This window comes from Salvia hispanica, chromosome 6 (genome assembly GCF_023119035.1).
Source record: "Salvia hispanica cultivar TCC Black 2014 chromosome 6, UniMelb_Shisp_WGS_1.0, whole genome shotgun sequence".
In the NCBI taxonomy this organism is placed as follows: Eukaryota; Viridiplantae; Streptophyta; class Magnoliopsida; order Lamiales; family Lamiaceae; genus Salvia; species Salvia hispanica.
In genome coordinates, this window is record NC_062970.1 from 17,908,564 (window position 1) to 17,936,079 (window position 27,516).

At 35.0% G+C, this 27,516-nt stretch overlaps 1 protein-coding gene and 1 long non-coding RNA gene across 4 annotated transcripts; one reads left to right on the plus strand and one right to left on the minus strand.

Moving 5' to 3' along the window:
• Positions 1 to 328: 328 nt before the first annotated feature.
• LOC125192267 lies at positions 329 to 3,887 on the plus strand. 3 transcript variants are annotated; one of them, XR_007171335.1, is made up of 5 exons: positions 329 to 735; positions 862 to 947; positions 2,370 to 2,493; positions 2,654 to 2,833; positions 2,934 to 3,887. It is a non-coding gene; the product is annotated as an uncharacterized LOC125192267 (long non-coding RNA). The 3 variants fall into 3 exon arrangements; XR_007171334.1 differs by having other exon boundaries at positions 2,654 to 3,887; XR_007171336.1 differs by lacking the exons at positions 2,370 to 2,493; positions 2,654 to 2,833; positions 2,934 to 3,887 and adding an exon at positions 1,322 to 1,755 and having other exon boundaries at positions 333 to 735.
• LOC125192266 (protein IQ-DOMAIN 11-like) lies at positions 912 to 3,015 on the minus strand. The gene is made up of 5 exons (XM_048089791.1): positions 2,886 to 3,015; positions 2,565 to 2,798; positions 2,256 to 2,468; positions 1,919 to 2,050; positions 912 to 1,835 (listed from the first exon to the last, which is right to left on the minus strand). The coding sequence occupies exons 1-5, from the start codon at positions 2,961 to 2,963 to the stop codon at positions 1,209 to 1,211; spliced, it is 1,284 nt and encodes a 427-aa protein (XP_047945748.1). The 5' UTR covers positions 2,964 to 3,015; the 3' UTR covers positions 912 to 1,208.
• Positions 3,888 to 27,516: the final 23,629 nt, after the last annotated feature.

Genomic DNA, 27,516 nt, shown 5'->3' on the forward strand with positions numbered 1-27,516 from the left:
TAATCATAATTGGCACAATTAAATCAATGTCGTTTTCTACGTGACTTTTTATTCTACTTGTTATGAACTTAAAAGGTAATTTGAAATACCATAAAACGTATATCACGATTGCTAATGTAAAATAAGATTTTGATGAAAATATCTTATTTGAGTCAATTTGAAAAATACCTAAAAAAGTGCAAAATTTATGATATTGTAGATCAATTTCAAAGTGAGTGGAAATATCAAATTTGCGGCAAATTTTATGATTTTATAGACCAATATCCCTTTTTTTCAAATTGGGCAAGTGACGAAAGCGTGCCACGTGGGGGATCTCGTCCTAGGCAACAACGCGCTCTTACGTGCCAGAATTTGAAAAAAAACTCCCCAATAAATTTCGCCATGTGTAGTCGCCTCGCCGGAGAGACTCCCTCCTCGAATCGCCCTAAGTATCGCCTCTCTTCGCCGCAAAGTATATCCCCTGGCCGGGGGTGGGCTTCCACTTTAATGATTCCAAAGCCTTCGCTTTTGTGCTTCACTCGGTTTCTGATTGCGCCTTGAAGCTGTTTGATGTTTTGCTTAGATGATCGACTGTGAAATTTGAGGCCGACACGATCTTCATTCAATCAATAAGGGAGGTGCGAAGAGATGGAGAATTCATCAAGCACGCACAGACCTCCACAGGGCTGCGTTAGAAGCTGAATGTCTTGATGCCTATAACTGCTGCTCGCAGTGTTGCAGTGATGATCAAAAGTGGTAGTCTTTTTTGGGGGCTTAATGGTTTTGCATCTCAATTTCTCAGTGTTTATTGTGTCTACATCTGATTTCATATAACCATTTACTTACAATTGATACTGTCACTAATCTCTTTCATATTTGCAGAACTTATTCAAAACACAATATGCTCGGAATCACTGGGGAGAATTAGGGAATAGAGGGAAAAATATCACGTTAACCTGGAAGCAGAGGTCCAAACTTAATAGTCAATAGCACTTCAAATTCTGGGATAATTGAAGTTACAATTTTTTTTTTAGAAACCAGTGCTAGTTGATTACTATATTAAACTTCTGTACAATGAAGATCAGAGAGTCCTTATGCTCCTTTCCAATTCTTTTAACGGAATGGATATATCACTGACATGGTACTTCATGTTTTGGTTGTAAGATATAAGATACAATAACTTGCATGAAACTTAAGTAAAATATCCCATCCCAGATATCTGCTACAGTTTATTTCCCCAATGGACATGCACAAGCTGTGGGAGAAACATTAGTACCTATTTGGTGATGAAGGCCCCAAAGTTTGATGTCCTTCGTGCTCATCGTTGATTTGATTGGACCAGGTGATCCTTTAAAGCGTGGAGATCGATGTGAGGATCCCATATGATAATGATTCCCAACCCAACTACTGCTTGTCAGCTCACTGTTAATAGATGATATTGGAGACAGCTTATGCTTATAAGGAGAGGTAATCTCAGAACATACATCAAAACTAAGTGGTCGTAATCTTGGGGAGCTCGTTGATCTAGCTTTCGCTTTGGCAGATTCTGTCGAGGCCATGTATGCAGGAATGATAGGAGAACCTACAAATAAAGTTTCATCTCCTGTGGACCGCTGCTTCCTATGATGATATGGTTTTCTTGGGACATATGCAGGAGACTCTGAAACATCTGCTTGATATTGCTTTTGAAAATTTCTCAGTTTGCCCCCAATTTCATCTATGTTTCTTGAATTAGCTGACAAGGTTCCAATCAAATTGCCTGGACTTTCACTTTTAGCTAGCTGGGAATCTACCCACTGTTCTAACCAATATCTCCGTCTCCCATATACCTTGTCACGTTCTGTTTCTGCAGATCTCTGGCAATATATAGTGATATGAGGATAATTCAAAAAGTGGATGCTATTGCTATAATGAAAGTTGACACTAAAAAAAAACTCACCCGGTGGTTCAAGTAGTATTCTCTAACCCTCTCTCTCTTGATAGAAGCCTCTCTTTTAGTAAGAAGCAGGGCTTTTAGCTCTTCCTTGGTCAATGTACTGTCATCCCACCTCTTTTGGCTGTTGAGATCTACCTGCACTTTTGTAGAAGATTACTTATCATCAGATATTGATGGATAATGGAAACAACTGCACCTAAAATTTGTTTTATTGATGTAGTTTATTGTGTATGTACCCTTTTTGTTTGTACTCATCATAATTCTATTTCTTATTTTAGTATAAAGAACAGAAGCTAAATACATGGATGTAGATTAAGGAAACCACATTCCACAACTTAACCTTTATGTCCTTTTCGCTGAAATCCTGTGATTTGTAATCTTTACACCGCAACTCCGTAACTCTTTCACACTTGTTTGAGAAAACTTCTGATTGGATGTTTACTATGGACTGCAGACACTTGAGGGTGTTGATAGCTTGCTGTCGAACAGCCCAACCTCGAATAAGAGCTTGAAGCTTGACGACTCCTTTCAGTGCTCGTAGTGCTTTCCTAGCCTGGAGTGATAATGACATTGATAATGTTTTTACTCATCTCATTAGTTCTCCTAAATGTGCTACTTTCAAGAAGTAAAGGATCTAAAAAAGACTCACTAGATAACCACGAAATGCAGCTTGAACTTTGATGGCAGCCGAAGCTTCTAATGTGTTGTTGCGAATAATGGCATGATTGTGGTTTTCAGAAGATTCGGGATGAGCTGTTTCCCCATTCTGCTGAAGCTCAGGAGTGTCTGTTGCTGTGAGTTGCCATGGTAGCCTTTCCCGCGGAGACGATGGCACGAGTTCTTTCACTTTAAGCAATCGGCACACCCATCTCCTTCGCTTATCCTTTTCGCAGCGCACGAGAGATCGAAGCAGTTCAGGTAAATCTTCTACACAGTAAAATATGAATTTGAAAAGTATAACGTTGTGTACCTTTTCCCTTCTTGGTTGTGGCTCTGAAATGAAAAACCTCTTAATTAGACTGAACCAGGTCTTCTTCTTCTTTGCCATCAAGTACCACTGCTCAAAATGAGTGTGGAGATTAAAAAAGAGTTAGACTAACTAAGAATAGCAAATGGACATCTGATCTGTGTGCATAATAGTATGTGCTTCCTCAATATGGACAACAAGAAAATAGTCCTCATAAATGCATGTGCTATTGTATAATTTCTTGACAAACTCGCTTTTGTATCATGTCCATTGTAGTTGCTCCTTTTTATCTTCTATCAATTATTCATCTTTTTCTATGATGTGTTTCACGTGCTGGGCACGTGGGCCTTGCACCATAAAGTGAGTTAGGGTCAGCTTGGTCTATTCTCCTTGTTTGCCAACTTAGTTTAATGTGAATTCTTGTATGCTGTGTTCACTTGAATTAGTGTAATCACTTGAATCATGCATGGGTCTTTCGGCCTTTCCCCTTTGGAGTTTAAAAATCTAGATTCACCTTTTATATTTATTTCAACCCTTTAAGAATTGCGCGGAGTTAGTTGTAGGTGGTCGGATATGATGTTCGTTCATGATAGTACGAGGTTCTTTAGATTCGAGTCCTTGCTAATAAGGATGATATGCTAGAATAGAAGGTGTAACACAATTTGAGTCTTGAACCGGAGGCCTAATTTTTGCCACAATAGATGAGAGACCGAAAAATGAAGAATATGAAATCCAAGTAAAAATTACATTATTGGAGGTGGGGAAATCCTTACTATGCAATGAATGGGGTAAAGAGAGCAAGCAAGTCTTTGAAGGAGAGAGACAGCTGTTGAGGGCCCTGTTTCTGCTTATCACATTCATATGCAATATTCAACATTAGTTAGCTAGATTAATAATTATTAAAGTGGATCAAATTTTCTTTGTTTCGGAAATGATTCAGTCTTCACATGTAATGTTGCAATGCAGTAAGGATGATTTCCATATTGGATACCCAAGTTTTATTCATGAGCCAACCCCTTTTTTCTCACTTATTGAATTTCATGAACATAATAAACATCAATTTTTATAGTATTGTTTAAGAAATTAATTTTCCAAGTTTTGTTATTAAAAAAAGTTCAAGTTGGAGAGAAGAATATGACTGATAGAGACTTGAGTCCAAGGGGACATTATATAGTGTGAGCATGTTCCTCTCCCTCAGTTTTTCTGATATGCTGTCGGATATAGGACTTCCACTCATTCCTCTTAGCTTTTATTTAAGTTTCTTTTACTACTAGATTTCATTGCAATTGAAATGTCAGTAGAATGAGATGTGGAGTATTACTATTTTAATTGTTGTCAAGGCCCATGTATTAGAAATTTTAAGGGGATATATTTTGATAGTTTTGGAAAAAATTGAAGTCTTGTATCAAAAATTGGTTTTTTTATATTAGTCTAAAATGTGTGTATGTTTTCAAATGGAGGGAGTTTTAAAATATGTTTGATTCTTTATATACATCACTTCAAAGTTCAAACATCTAAGAAGTATCTATAGAATTACGAAGACTCTATATCAAATTAGAACTTAAATAATGAAAAGAATCTTTAAAATTATAAAATGGTTATCGAAAAGAATGTTGTTGAGGAAATATTCGAATAAAATACTATAGGTGGGAATTGAATAATAAATTCTTTAAATAAAGGCATATATTTAAATGTCCAATTCTATTATTTTAATCCTTAAATTTTTAAATTAAATTGAATTTGATTAAAAATTTGCTTTGTTATTTATTTTATCATATGTAGCAATAAGAAAGAAGTGATATAGAAATTTTATGTCAAATTGTAACATGATTCCGAGCTTTATTCGAATTAATTATACAATATTTAGCAGGAAAATATTTTTTTTCTTAAATATACAATTATTTAAGTTATAATTTCAATTTTTTTAAAGTGTTACAAAATGATTAGTATGAAATTTATTTTAAATCATTTAATATATGTAAATCGGTTTTAAATATAAAATGTTAAAAAAAATTGATTGTGTACATACAATAATGTACATTTATCATTATCCTAATTTTTAATAGATATGTCATATCATGTGATCAAATAATATGGTTAAAGATGCTTCACTTTTTATGTTTATTTGATCCTTTATTCTCTTTCCCTTTTTCACGGTTCTCATTATAAAAATGAGTAAGGAAATACATTCTAATAATAGAAATTTGTTTCTACACTTTCCAGATATCCATTTTCCAAAACTTATTCATATGCCCGAAAATGGCACATTACCCTCTAGAATATGTGTTTGACCGTTTTCCATTAATAACACTGCCCATTTAAAATCAAGAATTAAAATAATAGAATTGGACATTACAAAAAAAAATAATAGAAGAGTGAACGGCATAAAAGGGCCCTAACTTTTCGGCTTGTTGCACCGTTGATCCCTAACAAAAAAAAATTCCATCATAGGGGTCTGACAAAATATAAAATCACCAACCTTGTATATTTTGCCATTTTTCGGACGAAATTGCCCAAATAGCTTGAAGGACAATTTTGTCTGATAACTGACATCTGACATCCTGCTCACCCACTCTATATTGACTTACAGAGCTTTGTAAAATCATACAGTGTGGGTCATATATCCTATGGCCCTTCAATTATTTTACTAGATTTATCAATAGATCAACTTCATCCAATTTTAGACGAAAGAGATTATAATCTCCAACATAAATTTACACATTTTTAACAACCATTATTAAGAAGTGAGAAGTTGTTCGTTTTCACAATTCAGGCGATAGCTTCAAATGGAGGAGACGAAATCGAGCACGCAATTCAACAAATGCGATGATGAATTTCATGATGCGGTCGGCGAATTCAAATTTTACGACTGCCGCGAGAATTTTTCCGATCAAACTGAATCCAGTCATGAAGAATCAATTTCAAATCCCAGCTCTAATCCTCCTCAAGAAGACAAATCCCCGGCAATGTCCGTTCTCCGGCGAAGACAAATCCTTCGGAGATGGCTCGGCAGAGCTGGCGAAGTTCGGCTTGGTGGAAAGTATGGACAGATACTTGAGAGAAAGAAAAAATGTATCGCTTTCTCCGAAATTGGATGAGCACGAGATGAGATTGGAGGACACGAAGCCTGCTTTGCAGAGTAATGAGACGAGCGAGGAGAAATCGACGGTAACGGATGCAATCGCTGCAGCTCATGGCGAAGAATCGAGCTGGAGAGGAGATGAGGATTCGAATCCGGGATTCCTGCTCAAGCTTCCCGGTATAGTAATCAAGCGAATCGTAGTCAAAAACCCTAGATCCCTAATTGAAAGCTAGGGAGGAGGGAAAGAGAAGAGAAAGTGTAAATGGGGGAAAACAAAAACGAAGGGCGGCGGGTGGGGTGAGGTCTGAAGCACAAAGAGGGGCGGCGTCGTTGATCTGCTGCCGGAAATTGAAGAGGAAGGTCGGCGAGGGGATAGGTAGAGAGAGAGAAATTGTTTGAGAGTTGAGAGAGGATGAATTGTGATATCTTAATTAAAAATAAGTGTAATTAAAAATAAGTCTTTTTAAGATACATATTTATATAGAGTGAAAAAATATTACTTTAAGTCACATCCTCTTGATGTGTAAGTGTGCCGGTACATGAAGCAGACTGCATGGCGGGGGCGGTGTCAGCATGGTGTCTGTGTTTGACGAGAATGCCCTTTTAGGAGGTGAGAGTATTATGGTCTGAAAAAACCTGGTTTGTGATTTTATATTTTGTCAGACCCCTATGGTGAGATTTTTTTTTGTTAGGGGTCAACGGTGCAACAAGCCGAAAAGTTTGGGCCCTTTTATGCAGTTCACTCATAATAGAATTGGACATTTCGGAAAGTACTCAAATCTTTAACAAACCAATTAAGAAAATCGTCCAGACGGTGATTGGGTTAACCCCAGCATATTATCAAGAGTTCAAGACAATTTAATTAAAATATAATACGGCATTCAAGGTTATTAAAACTGTAATAATATACTCACATTTTTTTTCAATACATGCATTAAATGCACCAAAGTACTCAAACCCCCAGCGAGAGATAAGCAGAGCAAAGAGTTACAAGACAAAAACAAAGAAAAGGTCAAAGCCACTTGAAGCAATATGCACACCAAGCTAAGACAGCAAAGTCAAAAAAGTTGATGGTGCAATATGATAATATCATTCATTTTAGGGTACACATAAACGAAAATGCATATTAATAGGGATAGTTTCCATAATAAATGAGAATGCATTCTTCTTTCCAAATTTTTTATGCTTCTAGCTTGAAGTAGAGGCCTTGTATATTTCCAATTGGCAAATTAATATTGGTCGGGCATACCACCTCACATTGCCATGTGGTGTACTCTATGAAATTTTTTCTCGACTTTATCTGTATGAAGATGATCACTTTCCTTTTTAATTTGTACCAATAAAATTGATTCATTCTTAAAATTGTAAAAGAATCTTTATCTTTACTTTATTATCTCTTCATTCTACATACAAAAATCACTATATAAAATTTTGTATCGATCAAGAAATGAGTCATCTCGAGAAAGTATAATTTAATGTTACTAACAATTTTACTACTTGAATACACACAAAATTAATAATTTAACATCTTATGATATCAACGGTGATTCTTGTTATTTTGTAGGAGTACTCATTATTTTGGCTTTTAGATTTCGAATTTGCCCAATTATTCCTTTTTATATCCTACTATTTGAGATTTCGATTTCTTTTTCCCCATCCACCTCTATGCTAAAAACTTATTTGATGCCATTTGTTACACTAAATAGTCATGTCCTTTCTTTTTTTTTCTTAGAGCATCCACAATGCCGGCTAGCCGATTCGCGTCGCTAGCCGAACCATTGCAGTCGGCCAGCAGCGAATCGGCCAGAAAATCGGCGTGGGGTAGCCGATTCAGGGGCGCGGGCCGCCATTGTGGCGTGCCGATCGGCCAGCGCCTATTTTCGTTTTTTTTTTGTTTTTTTTTTGAAAACCTATATATACGCGATTTTAGTTTCATTTTCATTTGCACCACTTGTTTTAACGAGTTTTCTCTCTCTCTAGCTTTCTGTACAAGAACATCATCGAGCGATGGACAACAACAACGAGTCCAGTCCGGCGACGAGCGGCTCTCATACGCCCACGGTACCCGTGGGATCTGGATGGGGCCGGATGGGCGGGCAGATGGGCCCGGGGTTTAACGTCCCTTGGGGGCGGTTGATGGGGATGATGGCTGGAGCGCCGGGGGGGGAGGGTGCAGGGGGGCATTCGGGGGAACCGGGGTATGCCGTGGGGATCTTGGCGGCGGGCGGGGAGCGGCGGGCGGTCGCGCGGGGGTGGGAGGTATGCCCCGGATGCGGCAGCAGATGATGGGGATGATGTGGCGAGGAGGGATGCGGCACGGTATGCATCCGGGGATGCAGGGGCCACCGGGGGAGGGGGACACGGTTTATTGTCCCTCTCTTGATTTTTTGACGGCTTCGTCTCACACGTCGACCCCGGTGGAGACGCAGTTCACTAGCGATGACCTTTTGTCATTGCATGAGATGAGGATCGATCTCGGGGATCCGGACACTCCCGTTCCAGCGGGTCGGACCGCGCCGAAGAAGAAGAAGACGAAAGGGGAAGGCCAAGGCGGTCGGCGAGTCGTCGCAGCCCGCTGTTGACGACACCCCCATCCGGAGGAAGTGGACGGAGGATGAGTACGCCGGGGTGGCCAAGGCGTGGTTGACGGTGTGCGACGATCCGCTGGTTGCGAACAACCAGCGGGTCGTCAACATGTGGGCGAAGATTAGAGCTGCCTACTGGGAGGAACTGCCCGCACGGGAAAGACTTCAGCGGGGAGGAGTGCCGGAAGAGGTGGGAGCGCATTAGGGCCGCGGTCGGCCATTTTTCGGGGTTGTACGCCAACGCCCTCCGCCCGGTGACTAGTAGACGGAGAATGAGGAGGACGCCGGAGGATAGCGGAGAGTCGGTTCCCCTTGTCGGGGAAGTATAAGGAATTCCTCTTCTGGGAATGCTATGTGTTGCTGAAGGACTCCGAGAAGTTCCGGGCGGGGTGCGACGCTGGGTGGCCGAAGAAGCAGAGGCTGAACTATTCCGGCGACTACGGCGGCGGATCCCACGACCTCCCCCCGGATGCTGAGGAGTTTCCGTCCCCTCCATCCGTTGCTCGTCGCCCTCGCCCGGTTGGCAAAAAGCGGGCGCAACGGGCAGCGAGGGGAGGATCCCCCCTATCGCCCCATGAGGTCATCTCGGCCCCCCACCCCCACGCGCGTACACGTTATTCTCGCGTGCGAAGACGGAGGAACATATGTTCGAGGTCTTCCAAGAGTGGAAGGCCGCAACCGACCCCACGGAGAAGATGTTCCTCTACTCGATGCTCGAGAATATGCGGGTGGATTTGGATGCCTCGAGGGCACTGGTGGGGGGTTCAGACGCGGGCTCGGATACCCCGGGTGGCGGCGGCGGCGGATGCCGCCGGCGACGACGAGGAGTAGAGAGTGGCGGGGCTCGTGTGTGGAAGTCCTTTTTTTTTGAAAAAAATCATGTATTTTTTTAAAAACTATATACCTTTTTTTTTAATGAAATGAATGAATTTTTTCCGTATATGTCTCGTAAATTTAATTCCGTAATTTAATCGTAAATTTTATTCCGTAAAATGTAGTTGTTTTTGAATTATTTTTATTGCGGCTTTGGCCTATCTGATGTGGCAGGTGAATTTTTTACAGTGTTGCGACGTGGCGGGGAGAGAGAGTGGTTGGCCTATGGCTGGCCTATTACCATTGAGGATGCTCTTAGAGCATCCACAATGCCGGCTAGCCGATTCGCGTCGCTAGCCGGTCGGCTAGCCGAACCATTGCAATAGGCCAGCCGAAATCGGCGAAAAAAAGCGGCGTGGGCTAGCCGATCGCCTCGCGCTGGCCGCCATTGTGGCGTCCCGATCGGCCAGCGCGATTTTTCGATTTTTTTTTTTGAAAGCCTATATAAACGCGATTTTAGTTTCATTTTCATTTGCACCACTTGTTTTAACGAGTTTTCTCTCTCTCTAAATTTCTCTACAAGAGCATCATCGAACGATGAGTAACGCGGGTGGTAGCAGTGGTGGTAATGGTGGGGATGCTGAGGAGTACGAACGAAGGATGAACGGGGCTATGGAGGCCTACATGAACTGCGAGATGGAGCGGTACATGCGTATGGTGGAACAGCAGGCGATACCTCGCCCTCCACGGGTTGTCCACCGCCGAGCGGTGATTGATCGGGATCACGTAGCTGCACATCAGCGGCTATATGACGACTACTTTTCAGAGAACCCGCGATTTCCCGCAACCATGTTCAGGCGGCGTTTTAGAATGCGCAGGGAGTTGTTTATGCGTATCGTTGACGCTTTGGAGCGTCGATATCTGTGTTTCTGCTTCAGGCACGATGCGGTTGGCAGACCCGGTCACACCCCGTGACGATGGGGGCCTACACGACCGGCTACAAGTCAAAGAATCCCACGATGATCCTCGAGGCCGTAGCTGATTACCGGCTGTGGCATGCGTATTTTGGGGTAGCCGGGTCGAACAACGACCTCAACGTCCTGAACTCGTCACCCCTCTTCAACGAGAAGTGTCAGGGCATCGGTCCAGCCGTCTCATTTGTGGCCAACGACAACCGGCATGATATGAGCTACTACTTGGCGGATGAGATATACCCTAGATGGTCTGTCTTTGTGAAGACGATCAGGCACGCAAGTGATAGAAATTTACCTTTTTTAATGCAATTAATGAATTTTTCCGTATATGTCTCGTAAATTTAATTCCGTAATTTAATCGTAATTTTAATTCCGTAAATGTAGTATTTTTTGAATTATTTTTATTGCGGGCTGGCCTATGGCTGGCCTAAATCTGATGTGACAGGTGGATTTTTAGTGCTGCTGACGTGGCAGGGAGAGAGAGTGGCTGGCCTATGGCTGGCAAAAATCCACCCGCCATATCAACATTTTACTCAAATAGGCTAGCCTTAGGCCACCATAGGCCAGCCGCAATAACAGTAATTAAAAAACAACTACATTTACGGAATAAAATTTACGACACATATACGGGAAAAAATCGTTAATTTTATTTAAATAAAAAAAGTATATTAACTAAAAATCAAAAAAATTACATAATAAAAAAAAATCCGGGCTTCCACACACGAGCCAACCGCCCCACTCTACTCCTCACTAATTTATTAAAAAAATACATTAAAAAATGTTAGTATGCCTTGAATCCGTTATAGTTTGCCGCTAACCGAACGGGGGTATGACATGTTTCTGTTTTAGGTCTTAATTTTGTATTGGGCCTAGCCCGTCGTCTGTGTGCCTATTTAAAAAAAATGCAACTGGATAAAATGAAACTAAAATCGCGTTTATATAGTTTTTCAAAAATAAAAAAAAAAATTAAAAATAGCGTTGGCCGATCGCTGGCCGATCGGCACGCCACAATGGCGGCCAGCGCCCTCAAATCGGCCAGCCCACGCCGATTTCTTCGCCGATTTTGCGCTGGCCGATTCCAATAGTTCGGCTAGCCGCTATTGGAGATGCTCTTATGCTGATTCATTCTTTTTCTCGTAGTATATATATGAATCTATTGTTTTTGTTTTTTTTCAAACACATAAATTATTTTAGGGCATTAGCAACGCATGTAATGGACGCGACAAGAGCCAATTGCGATCCGCGTTGTGGAGAGGCGGAGGGACGAGCGAGCCCGCAATTTAGATTTTGTGTTCCTCATCCCGCACATTTATTTACTACTCCGTCCCGCCTAAGATGACGCATTTCTTAGTCGTTATGAGATTTTAGAAGTTGTTGATTAATTGAAGATGTTGGAGTTAAATGGAAAGCGAAATAGAATGGTATATTTATTTAGAAAGAGTTGCAAGGCTTGTAGTGTGAAGGATTTGTAAATTAATCTCAGAGTTTGACTCAGAAGTGGTGCGCCATGTGCATCATAAGGGGAATTTTGCAGCGGACTTCTTATCACACTATGCAACTTTGCTCGGGGATGCATGCTTTTGGATCAATCACCATCATGTCTTAATATTTGGCTCCTTCATGCTAGAATAGGCATTTCATATTGTCGTTAGTTTATTTTCAATTCAGACTTAGCCTGCTTTCTTTATCGAAAAAAAAAGATGGATAGGTATATTAATTGGAGAAAGTATGACATCTTAGTTGAGACTGAGGTATAAATTTTACTATTTCGATAAATTATACTCTATAAATTAGAAACCGTTTTTCCTTTTGCTATAGTTGAGGGCACATTCACATGTTTAAATGGTTATAATCTCAGGGTAGTGATAAAATGCATACTTTATATATTGTACAAACTCCAAACTCTTCAACACAATGTTAACACAACGTTAACACAGTGTAAAATTTCAATATATTGATGTCAACACAAAGTCAACATGGCGTCAACTGTTGACACTGTGTTGATATTTTATGTTAATGTTGTTTTGTCATTTGTTGACATTTCTAATTATTTAGATCATAGTTTGAAATTTGTACAATATATAGAGTTTGCATTTGATCAGATCCCTTCAATCTCATATTCTTTTTCATTTCGGTATGCCTTTTACAATGGTGGAACCGGACCTTGACCTACATAATTATTGAACATAGATGATAATCTATCTTAACCCACATGCCTTCCAAATTATTGATATTGGTGCTTATTTTGTTCTTGTCAAGTTTCTAATCATAATAAAAAGGAATTTATAAAACGATGACATGCTAAAAACATGATAGCATATGGTTTGACGCATACATACATCTATAAAACTGGTGGTACAATGATATGTACAAAACAAATTTGTATTAATTACGAACAAAATCATTTACGAATTAAATCTTTTAATTAATATTTGTTGGTGTTAGTTGTTTTTATCATACCACTATAAACCAGATTTAATATTTGTGCAAATCTTTTTTTTCGAAAAAACAAACAAACAATGGAGTGCACATGATAAAGATTACAAATTAATCCAGATCAGAGATAGCATGTTTTGATGTCACTTTATTATTACTAAAAAATTGCAAATGATCCATTGCATAAAGTTTCTGCTTGGTTAAAGACGTAAAGTATACGAGAATTAGAAAAGCTAAGATCTTTTAATAAAATGAGATACCTATAGAAAAAATAAGACAAATTAGATGTCTGTAGAGTTCAAGTATTCAAAAGCAATTTTTTGTGGTGCACGAAATTTTTGTATAACGTCAATATTTCACTATTTATTTATAATCATATAGCTTGTATAATATTTTAAGAAAATTATTCAATTTCTCATTAAGTTCTCGGTGTTAAATATTAAGTCTGCCTTGATAAAAACATCGCCAATAATAATCCAAAATATGAAACATTGGGAGAATGTAGCCTGCAAATAGAGACAGTGCAACTTGAAATTCGTTGGTTTACATGAATAATCTGCATAATCTGCTAAATTTGTCGATAAATCTGCATAATCTGCTAAATTTAGAGTCTTAGACCTTGAATAGTACATTTTTATTTTTGAAAATAATAAAACAATTTTCTCTTTTCTATTACTACATCAAACCATTTTTTCTCTCCCCTATTAAACACATTAAATAAAAAACTTCTAGAATTTTGTGCCAACTAAGAAATACTACCTCCGGCCATAAAAATAGACTAATATTTATCATTTTTAGGTGTCTACCAAAATTAGACTAATTCTAAATATGGAAGATTTTATAAACAAATACTATCCCTACATATCATTCTAAACATGGATCCCACGATCCACTGTCACTATTTTCACCACCTTTTCCTCGCGCTCTCTTAATTTACCAATTGCACATTAAAACTCATGTTATTTACAACTTTGTCTAGTTTTGGTGAATGAAGATAGTATGCATTTTAGTCAGGATAGATTAGACATGCCCAAGGTTTACCGAACCTGCAGTTAAAATCGAAACCGTGAGAATTTACTCGAACCGAAACCGTCGATTTTTGAACCGGGTTCGGTTCAGGTTCAAAAATTTTCGAACCGGCGCCGGTTCCACGCGGTTTCAAACGGGAACCACAAAAAACCGCCAGAAAACCGTGAAATCAAGCTGGAACCGCAAAAAACCGGCGGTTTGGAACCGTGAAAAACCATAAAAAACCATCGGAAAACTGCTGGTTCGGAATTGAAACCGAACCGGCGATTTGGGAACCGTAACCGTAACCGCGAATCACCCTCGCGGTTCGGTTCCGATTCAACAATTTCTAAAACCGGGACCGGTGGTTTCGAACCGTGGGCACCTCTAGAGATGGAGTACATATTAATATAGGTTGCTAACATATGAGCATTTTGGCCCGCGCATAATAACAGAACCCTTAACACAAAGTCACAAATTTTGGGTATCAACCCAATTTGGGTTTCATGTAAATGGGCGCATAATGTCTTATCTTAGCAGCACTTTTTTTTATAGAAATTAATAAATTTGTGTTTAATAAATTAAACAAAGAAAAAATATAATACTCCCTCCGTTCCGTAGCGATGGATGCGTTTCTTTTCGGCACGAAGATTAAGAAAAATTGTGTTAGGTGAGTTAAGTAAAGAGAGAATAAAGTGGAAAATGAAAAAGGTAGAGAGATGAAGAGAGAAAAAAGTAAGAGAGAGTAAAGTATGTGTGGAAAAATGTGTTGACTTTTATTAAAAAAGGAAATGACTCTATTACTATGAAACGTATCAAAATGGTAAAATGACTCTATTATTATGGAACAGAGGGAGTAGGAGAGAGAAAATAGATTAAATAGAGATAAAATATAATAGGAGCGAGAAAAAAGTAGGAGATAAAGAAAAGAGAGTAAAATAGGAGAAAAAATAAAGTAAAAGTGATTACATGATTTATTTGCCATAAAAGGAAAAAATGGCTCAACTAAGTTGAGATAGTCTACAATATTATACTTCAATTCAACTAATTTGGGACAGAATGAGTAAGTTAATTGTTAGGTTATTACAAAAACTAGACAACTACTAGTTGTAAATGTGATTTCACTTTCTCCTAATCACATTTGTGGACCCTAAATATGGGATAGGATATGCTTAAATATGAGCCCTTCACAATCTTGACTAAGCTTTTTATTTGATCTCTTTCACCAAAGTTCTTTTGACCAATAATTTGGAATTTGACACTTGCTTGAACTATATACAAGTTAAAGCCCAAATAAAGTTGTCTATTATGGATCTTTGTGGAAAGGAATATTGAACAAGGCCCACTACAAAGACAAGCAAACACTTGTCCCAACTTTGAGGCCTACATCACATTCCCTCCTTTATTTGCCTAATTCCTACTTATTATACTAACTATGTTTATCTATATATAAAAAATTATATGTGATTAATAATGGTCTAGCCACTCCATTGTCATTGTTAAGTTGATGTCACTAACAAAACGGAGTAGGATTATCATTAGATATCATTTGAATAATAAATTGATGATAAATTTCGAATTTATTTGGTTAGGATACTATGAGATAAGTTGTCTTATGTTGAAAATATTAAGTAAAAGTGAGATCAATTTAAATAGTTACTTATTATTTTTTTGCTATTACCAATTCATTTGAGGTACGATTCACTAGACTGTATCTACTTCTCATAATATTTAACAATGTAACTGAATTGAATAAGATTCTCGATAAGAAAAGAAAACATAAATGAGTGGAACAGGAAATTATAAGTTAATACTGTTTTTATTCAATAATATTGAATTTTCTAGTTTAATAAATTATAGTAATAGAAATGAATATTAGTAACATTTCAAATTTGTAACTGGATTTTTAATGCTTCCTATCTTTTCTATTTCACGTATTTCCCAGATGGAAAATAGAAATGAATATTATCATAGTTAATTTGTTTAATCTGCCCATGAAAATTGTCATGATTCCTAAAAATTGTCAAAAATTAATCACCCCATGATTTCAAAAATAACAATTAATTAGAAAGTAATATGCGGGCTTAATTATTAAGTACTATTATCTGTCAATATCTAATCATATCAAATCCAACTATGTATACACAAAACAAAAATATATGACAACAGGCAGTCTTGTAAACATTTTCAACTAAATAAGACGTGAAAAAGGTGCATATTAAAGTATTCAAATTAATAAAATGCTTGGCTTAGTATTTGATTTTATAATACCGTCCCATTGCTTTCTTGGATGTTTCAATCATTTTAATTTTAAAATATTTCACAAGATTTAAAAGCTAACCCTAGATCCGTTTAAATGGAGTGTCCTGTTTTAATAGATGTGTACATATATTCTCTACTATTATTGCCATATTATGACGTCAATAATATTTGAACCTGAGACTTTTGACAACAGTTGTGGCCTACCACTAGTGAGTCGCGCTTGTCAAATGATTATATCGTTAGACTAAATAGATACGGAACAAAATAGATAACGAATCAAAATCGTATGAGCATAATAATTAGAGGATTTATTGTCATATAGACTGAGTAATATATGTCCAAATAACGTAGATACGGTTGGTAAAGAAGATCACACATTTTTTAGAATAAAGACTTGACACATTTTAGTGAGTGCTGTAGTGGTCCATTGTTTGAATGTGTTTTGTATGAGTTACTCACAATATGATCATATGATTGAACTTACCAATAATATAGTATTGGAATGGGAGTCCAATGTACGTATAAGATCCATAGTTTATAGTCCATGATTACTTGAGGATCTATAGTTAAGATTTTGAATTAGGGTTTAATACTTTAATATTAATACAAATATGTACAATTCACTAGACTTAAATATTTGTATTATGGTATCATGTGATCTGTGGATCAGGTTAAGTAAAAATTAATGGCCTTTTTTTATATTAGATATTAAAAGGACTTGAGACATTTTTAAAATGTTTTAAATATGGCAAAGGACACCATTTCTAGTATGGTACTACTAATAGTTCCTGACATTTTATGGGCCATGTAAAATAAGAATAAAGTGTAATATTTTCAACTGTTTAAGAGGACAGCATACGTTAGTAATACATGGAGTAATTCATTTTGAATATCAATAATTCAATCATATATAGTACTTCATTTTATGTGCATGCACTTGGACAGGTGGAATAAGAAGATCGACTTGAACATCTCTTCAAATTTTTGTTGGAAAAGGAGGTATTTTTTTCAAGAAACGCCCTCTATACTTGGAGCCTTAGATTGGTAAAAGGGAAGACCCATAAATGAACATAAATTTCCCTTTTATCTTTTTTATAATAAAATGGAATTAAAGGGCTCTTTTTTCATTCTGGACTATATCCAGACATAAACCTAATTTCCTTTTTATTGATTAGACGCAACAAATTCATGTCCATTTTTAGTACCTAGAAGAATGAGGTAAAGTTGTCCAACTTCTTTATGACAAGCCATACAACCATATTCAGCAAAAATCCATTTCCGACAAGCCAAAACAAATTAGCCTCATTATTTGTCAGGACTATACAAATTATTTATGAAGCCTATTTTTTTGTAGCTTAACTTATGAGTATATAAATCATACACGCAACTGCTGGGAGTCACATTCATGCATGGATACATAACATTTGAAATAGAGTTTGAGATTGGCACACTATCGATAAATTAAATCTAGTATTTCTTCTTTTATTGTTACATAAAATATATTGTAGTATTAAATGGGATAACTAGAATTGTGCAAAATTATGGCCGGGTTGCTGGAGCATCATCTGTCTAGCTAGCTGCCTACAAGGTTTAATAACTAACATAATTTAATTATTAATTAATTATCAGCCACCTTTTTGTTTTTTATAACTATTCACTAATTTTTTTTGTTTTATCAGCATTTTAATCATAAATAAGGCATGCTGATACAAATCCACCTCATTATGTAAAAGCAAAGAATTAAAAGACAAAAAAGATGAAATTAGCTCGACGGGGATTGAGTTACAAACAATTACCAGCTTTTAATTTATCAATTAAAATTTGAAAATAATATATGTAGGATCGATATGTATCATTTTCTATTGTTTGAAAAGGTTGTTGTTTCATTAATTAGTTTAGGTCCAATTATATGACAAGTAGCTAGGGCATTGAAGTAATAAGAATCCAATGTAAGAAGAAATTAAAACGTTTATATACTATTATATTCTCTCTACAAGAATACGAGATCAAATAGATGACCCACAATTATTTTCTTAATGCAGTGTTTCATCCGTGTGTGTAAATTTTAAAATATATAATTGTAGAAAATATAATCTATTAATTTCAAACCACCAATTCTGTCCCCCTCAAGTAAATAAAAGAAAATTCTATCATGATGACTTGGTGATGCATGTAGAGGGCTGATAAATCGTGCAGACTGAATCGATATCGAGATAAAAAGGAAAATAGTATCATGCATGTTGACCTAGTGTCACATATTAGCATATATTTTGCTTTAAAGTTAGGCCCAAAAATCACTGAACATATTATTTTCAGCTACATAATTTTAAGCAGTTTTTGATATCTTGTTGTAAATAGTGGAGAATGGAGTCTTAAATATTTTATGCACAATAAATTAACAACGTCTCTGCGATTATAGTTGGGTCTCCATTCCATAAACTTAAGCGATATGTCATTTCATGATCTATTTAAAATTGGCTTTTGGGTGTCTTTTAATTTAGACATCTTGAGTATCATCAACTCTACTAATAGCATCAAGTATATATAGTTAAGTTAATCCATATATTGACAAGAATACACATAAGATTGTGAGCCAGTGATTTCAAGGAATATATATCACATATTCACATGCCTAGCAAGAATATTTACTCAGATTCTTTCTCTTTTGGTGGTAGGGTTCTTGATCTAAACCCTTTACCAAAAGTTGCATTGTACGTATCTGAAATAGGACCCATTGATGGGCATGGCCATTGGTATCAATTTCATATTTATTCCCACTCTATTTTTCCTGATTCGGTGACGAGACTTGGGAAGTACTATAGTACTGTTAAACCTTTTATTTTTTATATTACTCTAAATTTTTGGACTTTTTGGAGAATATTACTATAGACAACTTTGCTTAGATATAAAACGACAGGATAATAGATACATATTGCATCACAAATAAGTTCAATAGTATGCTCTAATTTATACCAAAAAAGATAAAATGCCAGAAACTATAATGACGACATTTGAATTTCTTCTTTAAAAATATCAAAAATTCATAATTTATTTTTCAAATTAGTACACAACGTTCAAGGGTTTTTTCAAGGATGTCTTGAGGCCATATTTTCAATCAATTATTTTGATGCATTTTAACATTGTTTCTTCAATAATGTAAAATTGATCCTATGGCAATTATTTAAAAATGTAAAAATTTTGTGTGCCGATTTCATAAAAATTAACTTGACATTAGTGGAAATTAAAGTCGCTGATATAGTTACGTTAAAATTACACAAAAGCAAGATAACAAGTTACTCTAATTAAGAAGCTTCTAGCTAATGGAGGAAACATTTGACGGCTTGCAGTGCATGTCTTACCAAGGACAAAAAATAGCTATATACATAGCCTCCTTCCTTGACAAATTTTGAAGGCTATATATAGACAAAATCTTTTAGATTCACCGTTGTTTATATTTGTGGAGCTACGATTTTGACACTGAAAATTTGGTGTTGAAAAAGCAGATGCAACGTGGATAATAAGGGGATGCGAGAAATATAGATGGATAATGAAAGATAAAGAATCAGAGGATACGTAACTAGAGATGCATACAATTGTAAAAAGTAGTGTCATCATCCATATATGTTTATAATACTCACTCTGTCCCAAGGAAGATGACCTTTTTTTTGGACGGTACGAGATTTATATAGTTTTATTTTGTGTTAAATTGAAAGAATAAAGTAAGAGATATGGAATAAAGTAGAGATAAATGAGTTTCTATTTTTAGTAATGAAACATCATGAGTTGGACAAACTAAAAAAAAATGAGTTATTTTCAGTAGGACAGAGAGCAGTGGCGGACCTACATGGAGTTTGGGGGACCCATGAAAACCCCATTAACGAATATTAGTATAATTATATATTCCTAGAAATTATATACCAACTTAGTTCAGTTGGTAAGAATACACGCCACCCATCTCCCCATCCTGTGTTCAAGCCTCATCTAGACCATTTTGGTCCTTTTCAGTTTCATACTTTTACTATTTATCTGATGTTTATTTATACTAATTTTTACACAATTATATACAAAAATTCATGTTTATGTACTTCATTAATTAATATATTTAAAATTAATTATTTCAAATTTTCTTTAAGCTAGTATTTTTTTGTGATGTTTTTTTTTCTACAATATTATACACAAAAATTTTCTTGTTATATACTTCATTATAACTTATTTCAAAATTTATTCATGATTAATAATATTAAATATATACATATCTAGTTTCTATATCATCTAATTAAATCTATCACATTACTCATTTCCCTCGCATCGTAATAATATCGCAACTTTCAGCTTCAACGACATCAAATAATATTTTACGATTGTTATAAGATAATTGGACCCCCCAACTTCAAAATCCTGCGTCCGCCACTGACAGAGAGAGTAACATTTTTTCTTGATTAATAAGCATCACAACACGAAATAAACTATATACTCCCCCGTCCCACAAATATAGTTTTCTTTTTCCATTTTGGTTCGTCCCATAAAAATAACCCATTTATATTTTTGGCAAGTTTTTTTCTCTCTTATAAGGTGAGCCTCATTCTCCACTAACAATGCTTTAATCACTTTTTCTTTCTACATCTCTCATACATGTTTTACTAATTTTGCATTAAAACTCGTGCCGTCCCCAACGTTCTTATTTTTATGGGAGGGGTGGAGTAATATCTTTCTTTTTTTTCCATCCATCCATAGTTGATATTAATATTTCAAAATTCTATATTATTTTTTTATAATATTTCTACACATCTTTAATCAGTCTACGATGAAATTCAATTTAGATTATTGTTGTGAAATTTTGGGTGTAAACATGCAAATCAATGTCTCACAATCAATTATTAAAAATAATAAAAATACAATTATTTGCAAGAGTCTCTATTTTTATGAAATAATACGTGATATTCATTAAAATTGTTATGGCATGGTATGGACCCCAAGCTCAATGTAGCTTTTTCAGTGCTTCACAATATTTATCATTATTCTTTTGAAAGAATTACATGATATATACATTATAAAAATATATCTAAGGACAATTTTTTATGATAGAATTTTATGATGTCAAACTTATGTATCACTACATCGATAATTAAACCTGAAACCTAAGACCTTTCGCTAATCAAATACTAGAATTTTATGATGTCTCAACTTTGATGGAGTACTTGAATTGCCTAATTATAATGATAACTAGTATACACCAAGTGCGATGCACGAACCAGATATTTTTCAGAAACAAATAATAAGAAAAAAGAATTAAATACCAAATATGATGACTTCTCAAAGAAAAGTAAAAACTAAAATATTAGTAAAATTGAGCAAACACTGATGCAATGCTCAGAATTTAATTTATTTTATATTAGTTTAAATTTTAAAAATTAAGTAATATATATGCCATAAAATATAAATAGATATATTTGCAACAACAATTTAGCCTTATACAAAATAATGAAAAAAATAAGTATATTCACAAAAAATACGACACACTATAAAAGTGAATTTATCAATATAATAATTGGTCACTAATAGAAGAGAGAATATATAAATTGTAGTTTAATTTAATTATCTATTTCACTATAATTGTATACCGAGATTATCAAATTAATAATTTTGTACTATTCATTTAACGTTTTACAATTAAATTATTATCACTAAAACATTCATCATATATTGTTAAATTTATAATAAAATATAAAACCCTAACCCCTAAACCTTAAATTCTAAACTCATCATAATAATTGAAAAAACCTTTTCGACCTCTGTCAATCTTATTTTAAAATATTTCCACTTATTTCATTTATTTATCATAAGAATCTTTTGATTTCTCACTTACGACATGATTTTATCACTAAAAAAAAAGCGCTTGTTTGCGACCACTATTTTGCGAGCACACGTCTGTGCTTGGACGTTTGCGAGCAGATTAGCGAGCATACACGAAAACAATATTCATTTACACCCATTTTTAGCCAGCTGGAATAAAATGAGGGATTTTGCGAGCACACCTTTAGTGCTCGAAAGTTTGCGAGCAAAGGGTGCTCGCAACATGACAGAAATATACATGTACTCGCAAATTAGTAAGCAAATTAGCTAGCAGAGTTGGTGCTCGCAATCTGCTAGCAAAACTTACATTTGCGAGCACTTTAATACAGGTTTGCTAGCACTATTGTGCTCACAAATGGGCGCTTTTTTTTTTTAGTGTATAGCAATTATATGACTTTATGTTAATTTTTTTCAAAACTCTTCTAATTTAAATTTTTTCAAAATTAAGTACTCCCTGCCATAGTTGAAGCGAAACTTTTCGGCACGAAAATAGAAATAACTCAACTATGAACAAACTTCCCAAAATGGTAAAATGACTCAACTATATGACCCAACTATAGTGAAACGAAGAGAGTAATATCTACATGGCATAAAAATAATATAATACTTTAGCTTCGTACAAAATAATACAGTACTCACTACCATTATTTGATAATAATCCTAAAATTAGATAAAAATATGCATTATCAATTATTGAAAGTTTAGATTTATTATAAAATAATATTTACATATACATATAAAATTAAATTTATAAATATAATAATTGTCAATTAATAAAATAGAGAAAATATAAATTATAATTTAATTTAATTATTTATTTAATACAATGTTTCACGTAACAACCATAACATTAAATGTAATTTTTAAATAGTACATGATTACAATAATCTAAATTCCGTTTTCTGATCTACAACCCTCATCATATCAACGGCGGAATGCCTTGATTGTCAAAATTTTCAGTATTCTAACTATTACAATCGAAGAAAGAAAACAACAATTAATGGAATATGAAATTACAATGAAAATAATAAAACAAATAGAACTATGATTAGTTGAGTCGAGGACATCCCTCTTTCAGCAAGACAAATTATGTCGCGGCTAGTGCTCTTGAATTGACGTATTGTTCCAAAGATAAAACGACTCTCCTAGCATATAGAAGCACCACAAACTCGCTAGGGACCGACGAAATTGATTGAGCTTCGAGAATCCAATAGCCTAAAATGTACACAAAATTGTAGAGAGCACGAGAATTAAGAGAAAATATTTTTGTTGGTGTGTAATCCATCCACGAGCCTATAACCTTTATAGTCACAAAATAAGAATATGAAAAGTCATGGAATTAACACACTGTAAACAACAAAATTAAGATAAAGAATGTTACTTATGTGAAATGAAAGGCCAAAAGTCTTCTCATGGCCATGGTCACATTCCCCTGCTCACGCCATTGTACCCATATTTAATTGCTTTCTTATTTTTTTTGCATACTTGGTAAGAATCGTAAGATGTAATTTGATGTTGGAAATTGATCTGTATAATTGTGACGTAATATTAGTGTTGGATTGTAATATTAAAACATTCCCAATCACACATTAAACCCGACAATATTCAAGAAAAATTATAAAGGAAAACTGAACACGCACATAATATTAAATTAATCAAAGCCATAGTTTTGTAAAATAGTATTGTTAAATAGATTGTTTTTTTTAACTATCATTTGTGACGGTTTTATAGGGAACATTTATATTTATTATAGTTAACGGCTTGTATTAAATTTATTTGTATAAATGAAACCGTTTTATCTCTCTAATTACTACATAAATAAATAAAAACTTTTTCATTTTTCTAATTTTATTAAAAATCATAATAGCAATCTTATTATTTTCTCCAAAACTCTCCAAAACTTCTCAAAACTTTTCTTTTATGTATAAATAGATAGATTATTATTAAATTATCATCAAAATGACTCTCAGTGGTGAGTTTTCATAATCATGCATGTGATGAAAGTGCGCCATTATTTACCTTCTTAATTTGCAATTTACTATTGTAATGAAGAATAAATTCACCGCCCCATCACCTAATTTTGTCCAACAACCGCACTTTAATTGATCTAATAATATAATATAATATAATATAATACTACCTCCGTCCACTATTAGGTGTCCCATTTCTCAATGGCACGGGTTTTAAGAAATGTTAAGAAAAGTAGATAGAAAATAGTTAGTGGAATAGGGGTCCCACTTGTATATATTAGTTTTAAATGAAATGTGAGTGGAGTGAGTTAGTGGAAAGGTGGGACCTTATTACAATTTATGGTAAAAGTGAACCGGGACTCTTATTCACGGACGGACTAAAATGGCAAAACGGGACTCCTATTCACGGACGGAGGGAGTATAAGTTTTTACCTTTTATATTAGATATATAGAAGGTTGTTGTGTTTGTACATGTGAAACTAGGGGTGGCAAAATGGGTAGCGGGTAATGGGTAATTCCCATCTTGACCCGCTACCCGCCGGGTATTGGGTACCCGTTATCCGACGATAATGGGAAATGGGGCGGGATCGGATAGCGTGTTTTAGAGTTTTGCGGGTAGCGGGTATACCCACTATCCGCGCGGGTGTACCCGTTAGTCCCGATAATACCCGCTATTATTAGTATTGGCTATATTCTATCTTTTAATACTCTCTTCGTTCCATAATAATAGAGGTGTTTAAATAGTTAAAGTGGAGAAAAAAAAAAGTAAATAGTTAAATAATACGTACTTACTTAATAGCCATATACGCACTCATTTTGAAAAATTAAAAATAAATAGTTAGAACGGAGAAAAAATAGAGTAAGATGGATAATAATGTAGAGAAGAGTATTTCTATTATTATATTTTTAAAATGAGTGAAGAAATTGAAATGCCTCTATTAAGGGGGAATTATAGAAGTACTTTATATAATCTAAGAGTTCTTCTAAAACATTTTTACAATTGAAAACCCACCGGAATTAGCTATAAAGTGTCACATCTCTTTTATTCTCAATCTATTCGACGTTTACCATCGATATTAATAAAGTAAATTAGGGAATATTGACGGTTATTATGGTTTTCAAATTTTTTATTAGCGGGTCGGGTATGGGTACCCGCAATGTCGGGTACGGGATACCCGACACGGGTATCGGGTAATCCCGGTATGCCGCGGGGCGGGTATTGAGACAACAAATTTGACTAAAATGGGTACGGGTACCCGACTTGTCGGGTGCGGGTATCCGCGGGTAACCCATTTTCGCCACCCCACCCCTATGTGAAACCGACCACAGTGGCTTTTCTCCAATTCTTGTTGTTGGTTGACTTGGGTCAACTCAAAGATGAGCAAACTGGACCGTTAAAAATAATTCTTTGGAGGCTTAATATTAATCATAACAAAAGCATTTAGAAATGAGGTTATCGATGACTAATATTTTCAAATTTGGAGTTTAATTGTAGTATTAAGTATAACAAAAACATTTAGTAATAAAGGCTACTGATGACTAACATTAGCAAAAACATTTAGAAATGAAGGTTATTGATTACTAACATTTGTCAAATATGGAGTTAATTTTTCACCTTTATTATATGTGTGCAATAATGGGACTATATATATGTGTAGACACCATCTGTAATGTTAGTAGATTTTGTTACACTTTCTAGAAGATGATAGCAACTATCTGACGCCCCAATAATAAGCATACTAACTTTTAGTGTAGATAATGTACATTCTATACGTACGATCTCCATACGTTTGTAACTAAAACTGTAGAACATGAATTTATAATTAATGTGACGTTTATCACTATCCAATCAAGAAAACAATTTTTACGAATGGTCAATCCAAATAAAAAATTTCTTTCTTAATTGCAATTTGGGACTGTCGAGGGGGTGATTTTATGATAACTGATGTGAATTATATTTGCTATTTTCACCTTAGTGTTATGCAATTTGAGTGTTTTATAGACACATTATGTATAGTAAGTGTACTTCCTGCTCTCATAGGTAGTATTAATTAGTTCAAGGTAAAATGGAAAAGGGAGAAAGTTTGGAGTGTACAATTTCTACGAATGTCTTCGTATTCGAAAGAGTTTTGGATACGTATTTCGTACGCTTCTATCAGAATCTAATAGAAAAAGTTATTACCATTTTACGAAAAACTGGTTGATGCAGTACAAATCTAGAGGACCACTGAGTTAGTTTGAACCAACCCAACGGCCCGGTGACAATGTCCAGCAAGAATAGAAATTTTCAGTGACCCGCTAAGTAGGTCTAACCCACCTAGCAATCCGTCGGCTTTGCTAGGCCTGCTTATTCGGCCGGTTCCGGTTCTACCCGGTCCGGTTGACCGGGTACCCGGTTACAAATTATCATAAATTTGGGAACCGGAACCGGAATCGGATCCGGCCGGTTTCGGTTCCGAACCGGCCGGATAAGAACCGGTCGGTTCCGGTTCCGAACCGGAACCGATTTGTAGTTTCAATTTTAATTTTTTTTAAATAATTCAACATATAGAAATATAACAATTAATACCGAAAAATTCAAATAAATACAAATCATCAAAATAACAATATTCATAATCCAATATTCCAATACCTAAAAACTATAATTCAATAAATACCTAAAATAATTAATACCTAAAAGTCCAAATAAACACAAAAAATACAAAAAATGCAAATCAACAAGATAACAATATGCATCAACCAATATTAAATACTTAAAACAATAATTTAATAAATTACTAAAAAAATCTAACACTAAAAATTACAATCTATACACAACAAAATACGAAACCAATATTCTAATAAGGCAATAATATTCAAAAGACCAAAATCTTAATTACTCTATTTTGATTTTAGAAAAAAATCGATATATTAATACATTTAATCATTCACTTTAAACTTGATTTTTTATAATAAAAAAATCTTAATTAATTATGAGTTATTTTTTAAAAATTTCAATTATTTTTGAGTTATCATAATAGGAGCGAATCAACAAATAATTTTGATCTAATAAAAGGTGCGAAAAATTGAAGATTGATCACAAAAAGTAATACTTTCTTTTTGAAAGGCAGTAATCACTTTTGCTAATAGGATAATCAAAAATATTTTATGAATAATAAAACAAATGAAATATGCTTAGTTTATTATTTTAATTTATATTTAAATTTTATAATATCTAAAATTGATATATTATTCGGTTCCGGGTAAGAACCGGTCGGTTCCGGGTAGAACCGGAACCGGAATTTTCAAAAGCATAAGAACCGGAACCGGAACCGGTTTTTCCGGTTCCCAGTTCCTCAATTACCCGACCGGTTCCGGTACCGAGTACCCGAGAACCGGTTGCCTAGTTATCTTCCTTGGGATAGATGCAATAATTAATTGTAGAATCAGAATATACTATAAATATGTTGATTGATTAATGGTATATTGATTTGTTGGGAGATGTCTTTTACAAGACCAAGGGAGTAACATAATAAGATTATACTCTAAATAATTTTTTCATGCAATAAAATATATCTAGATTTTTATCTTCTTCCTAAAGTTTGAAATCGTTATCTCTTCCTTTACATTCACAAAGTCGACTCTTGTTGTTGGATTGATTGAATAAGGACA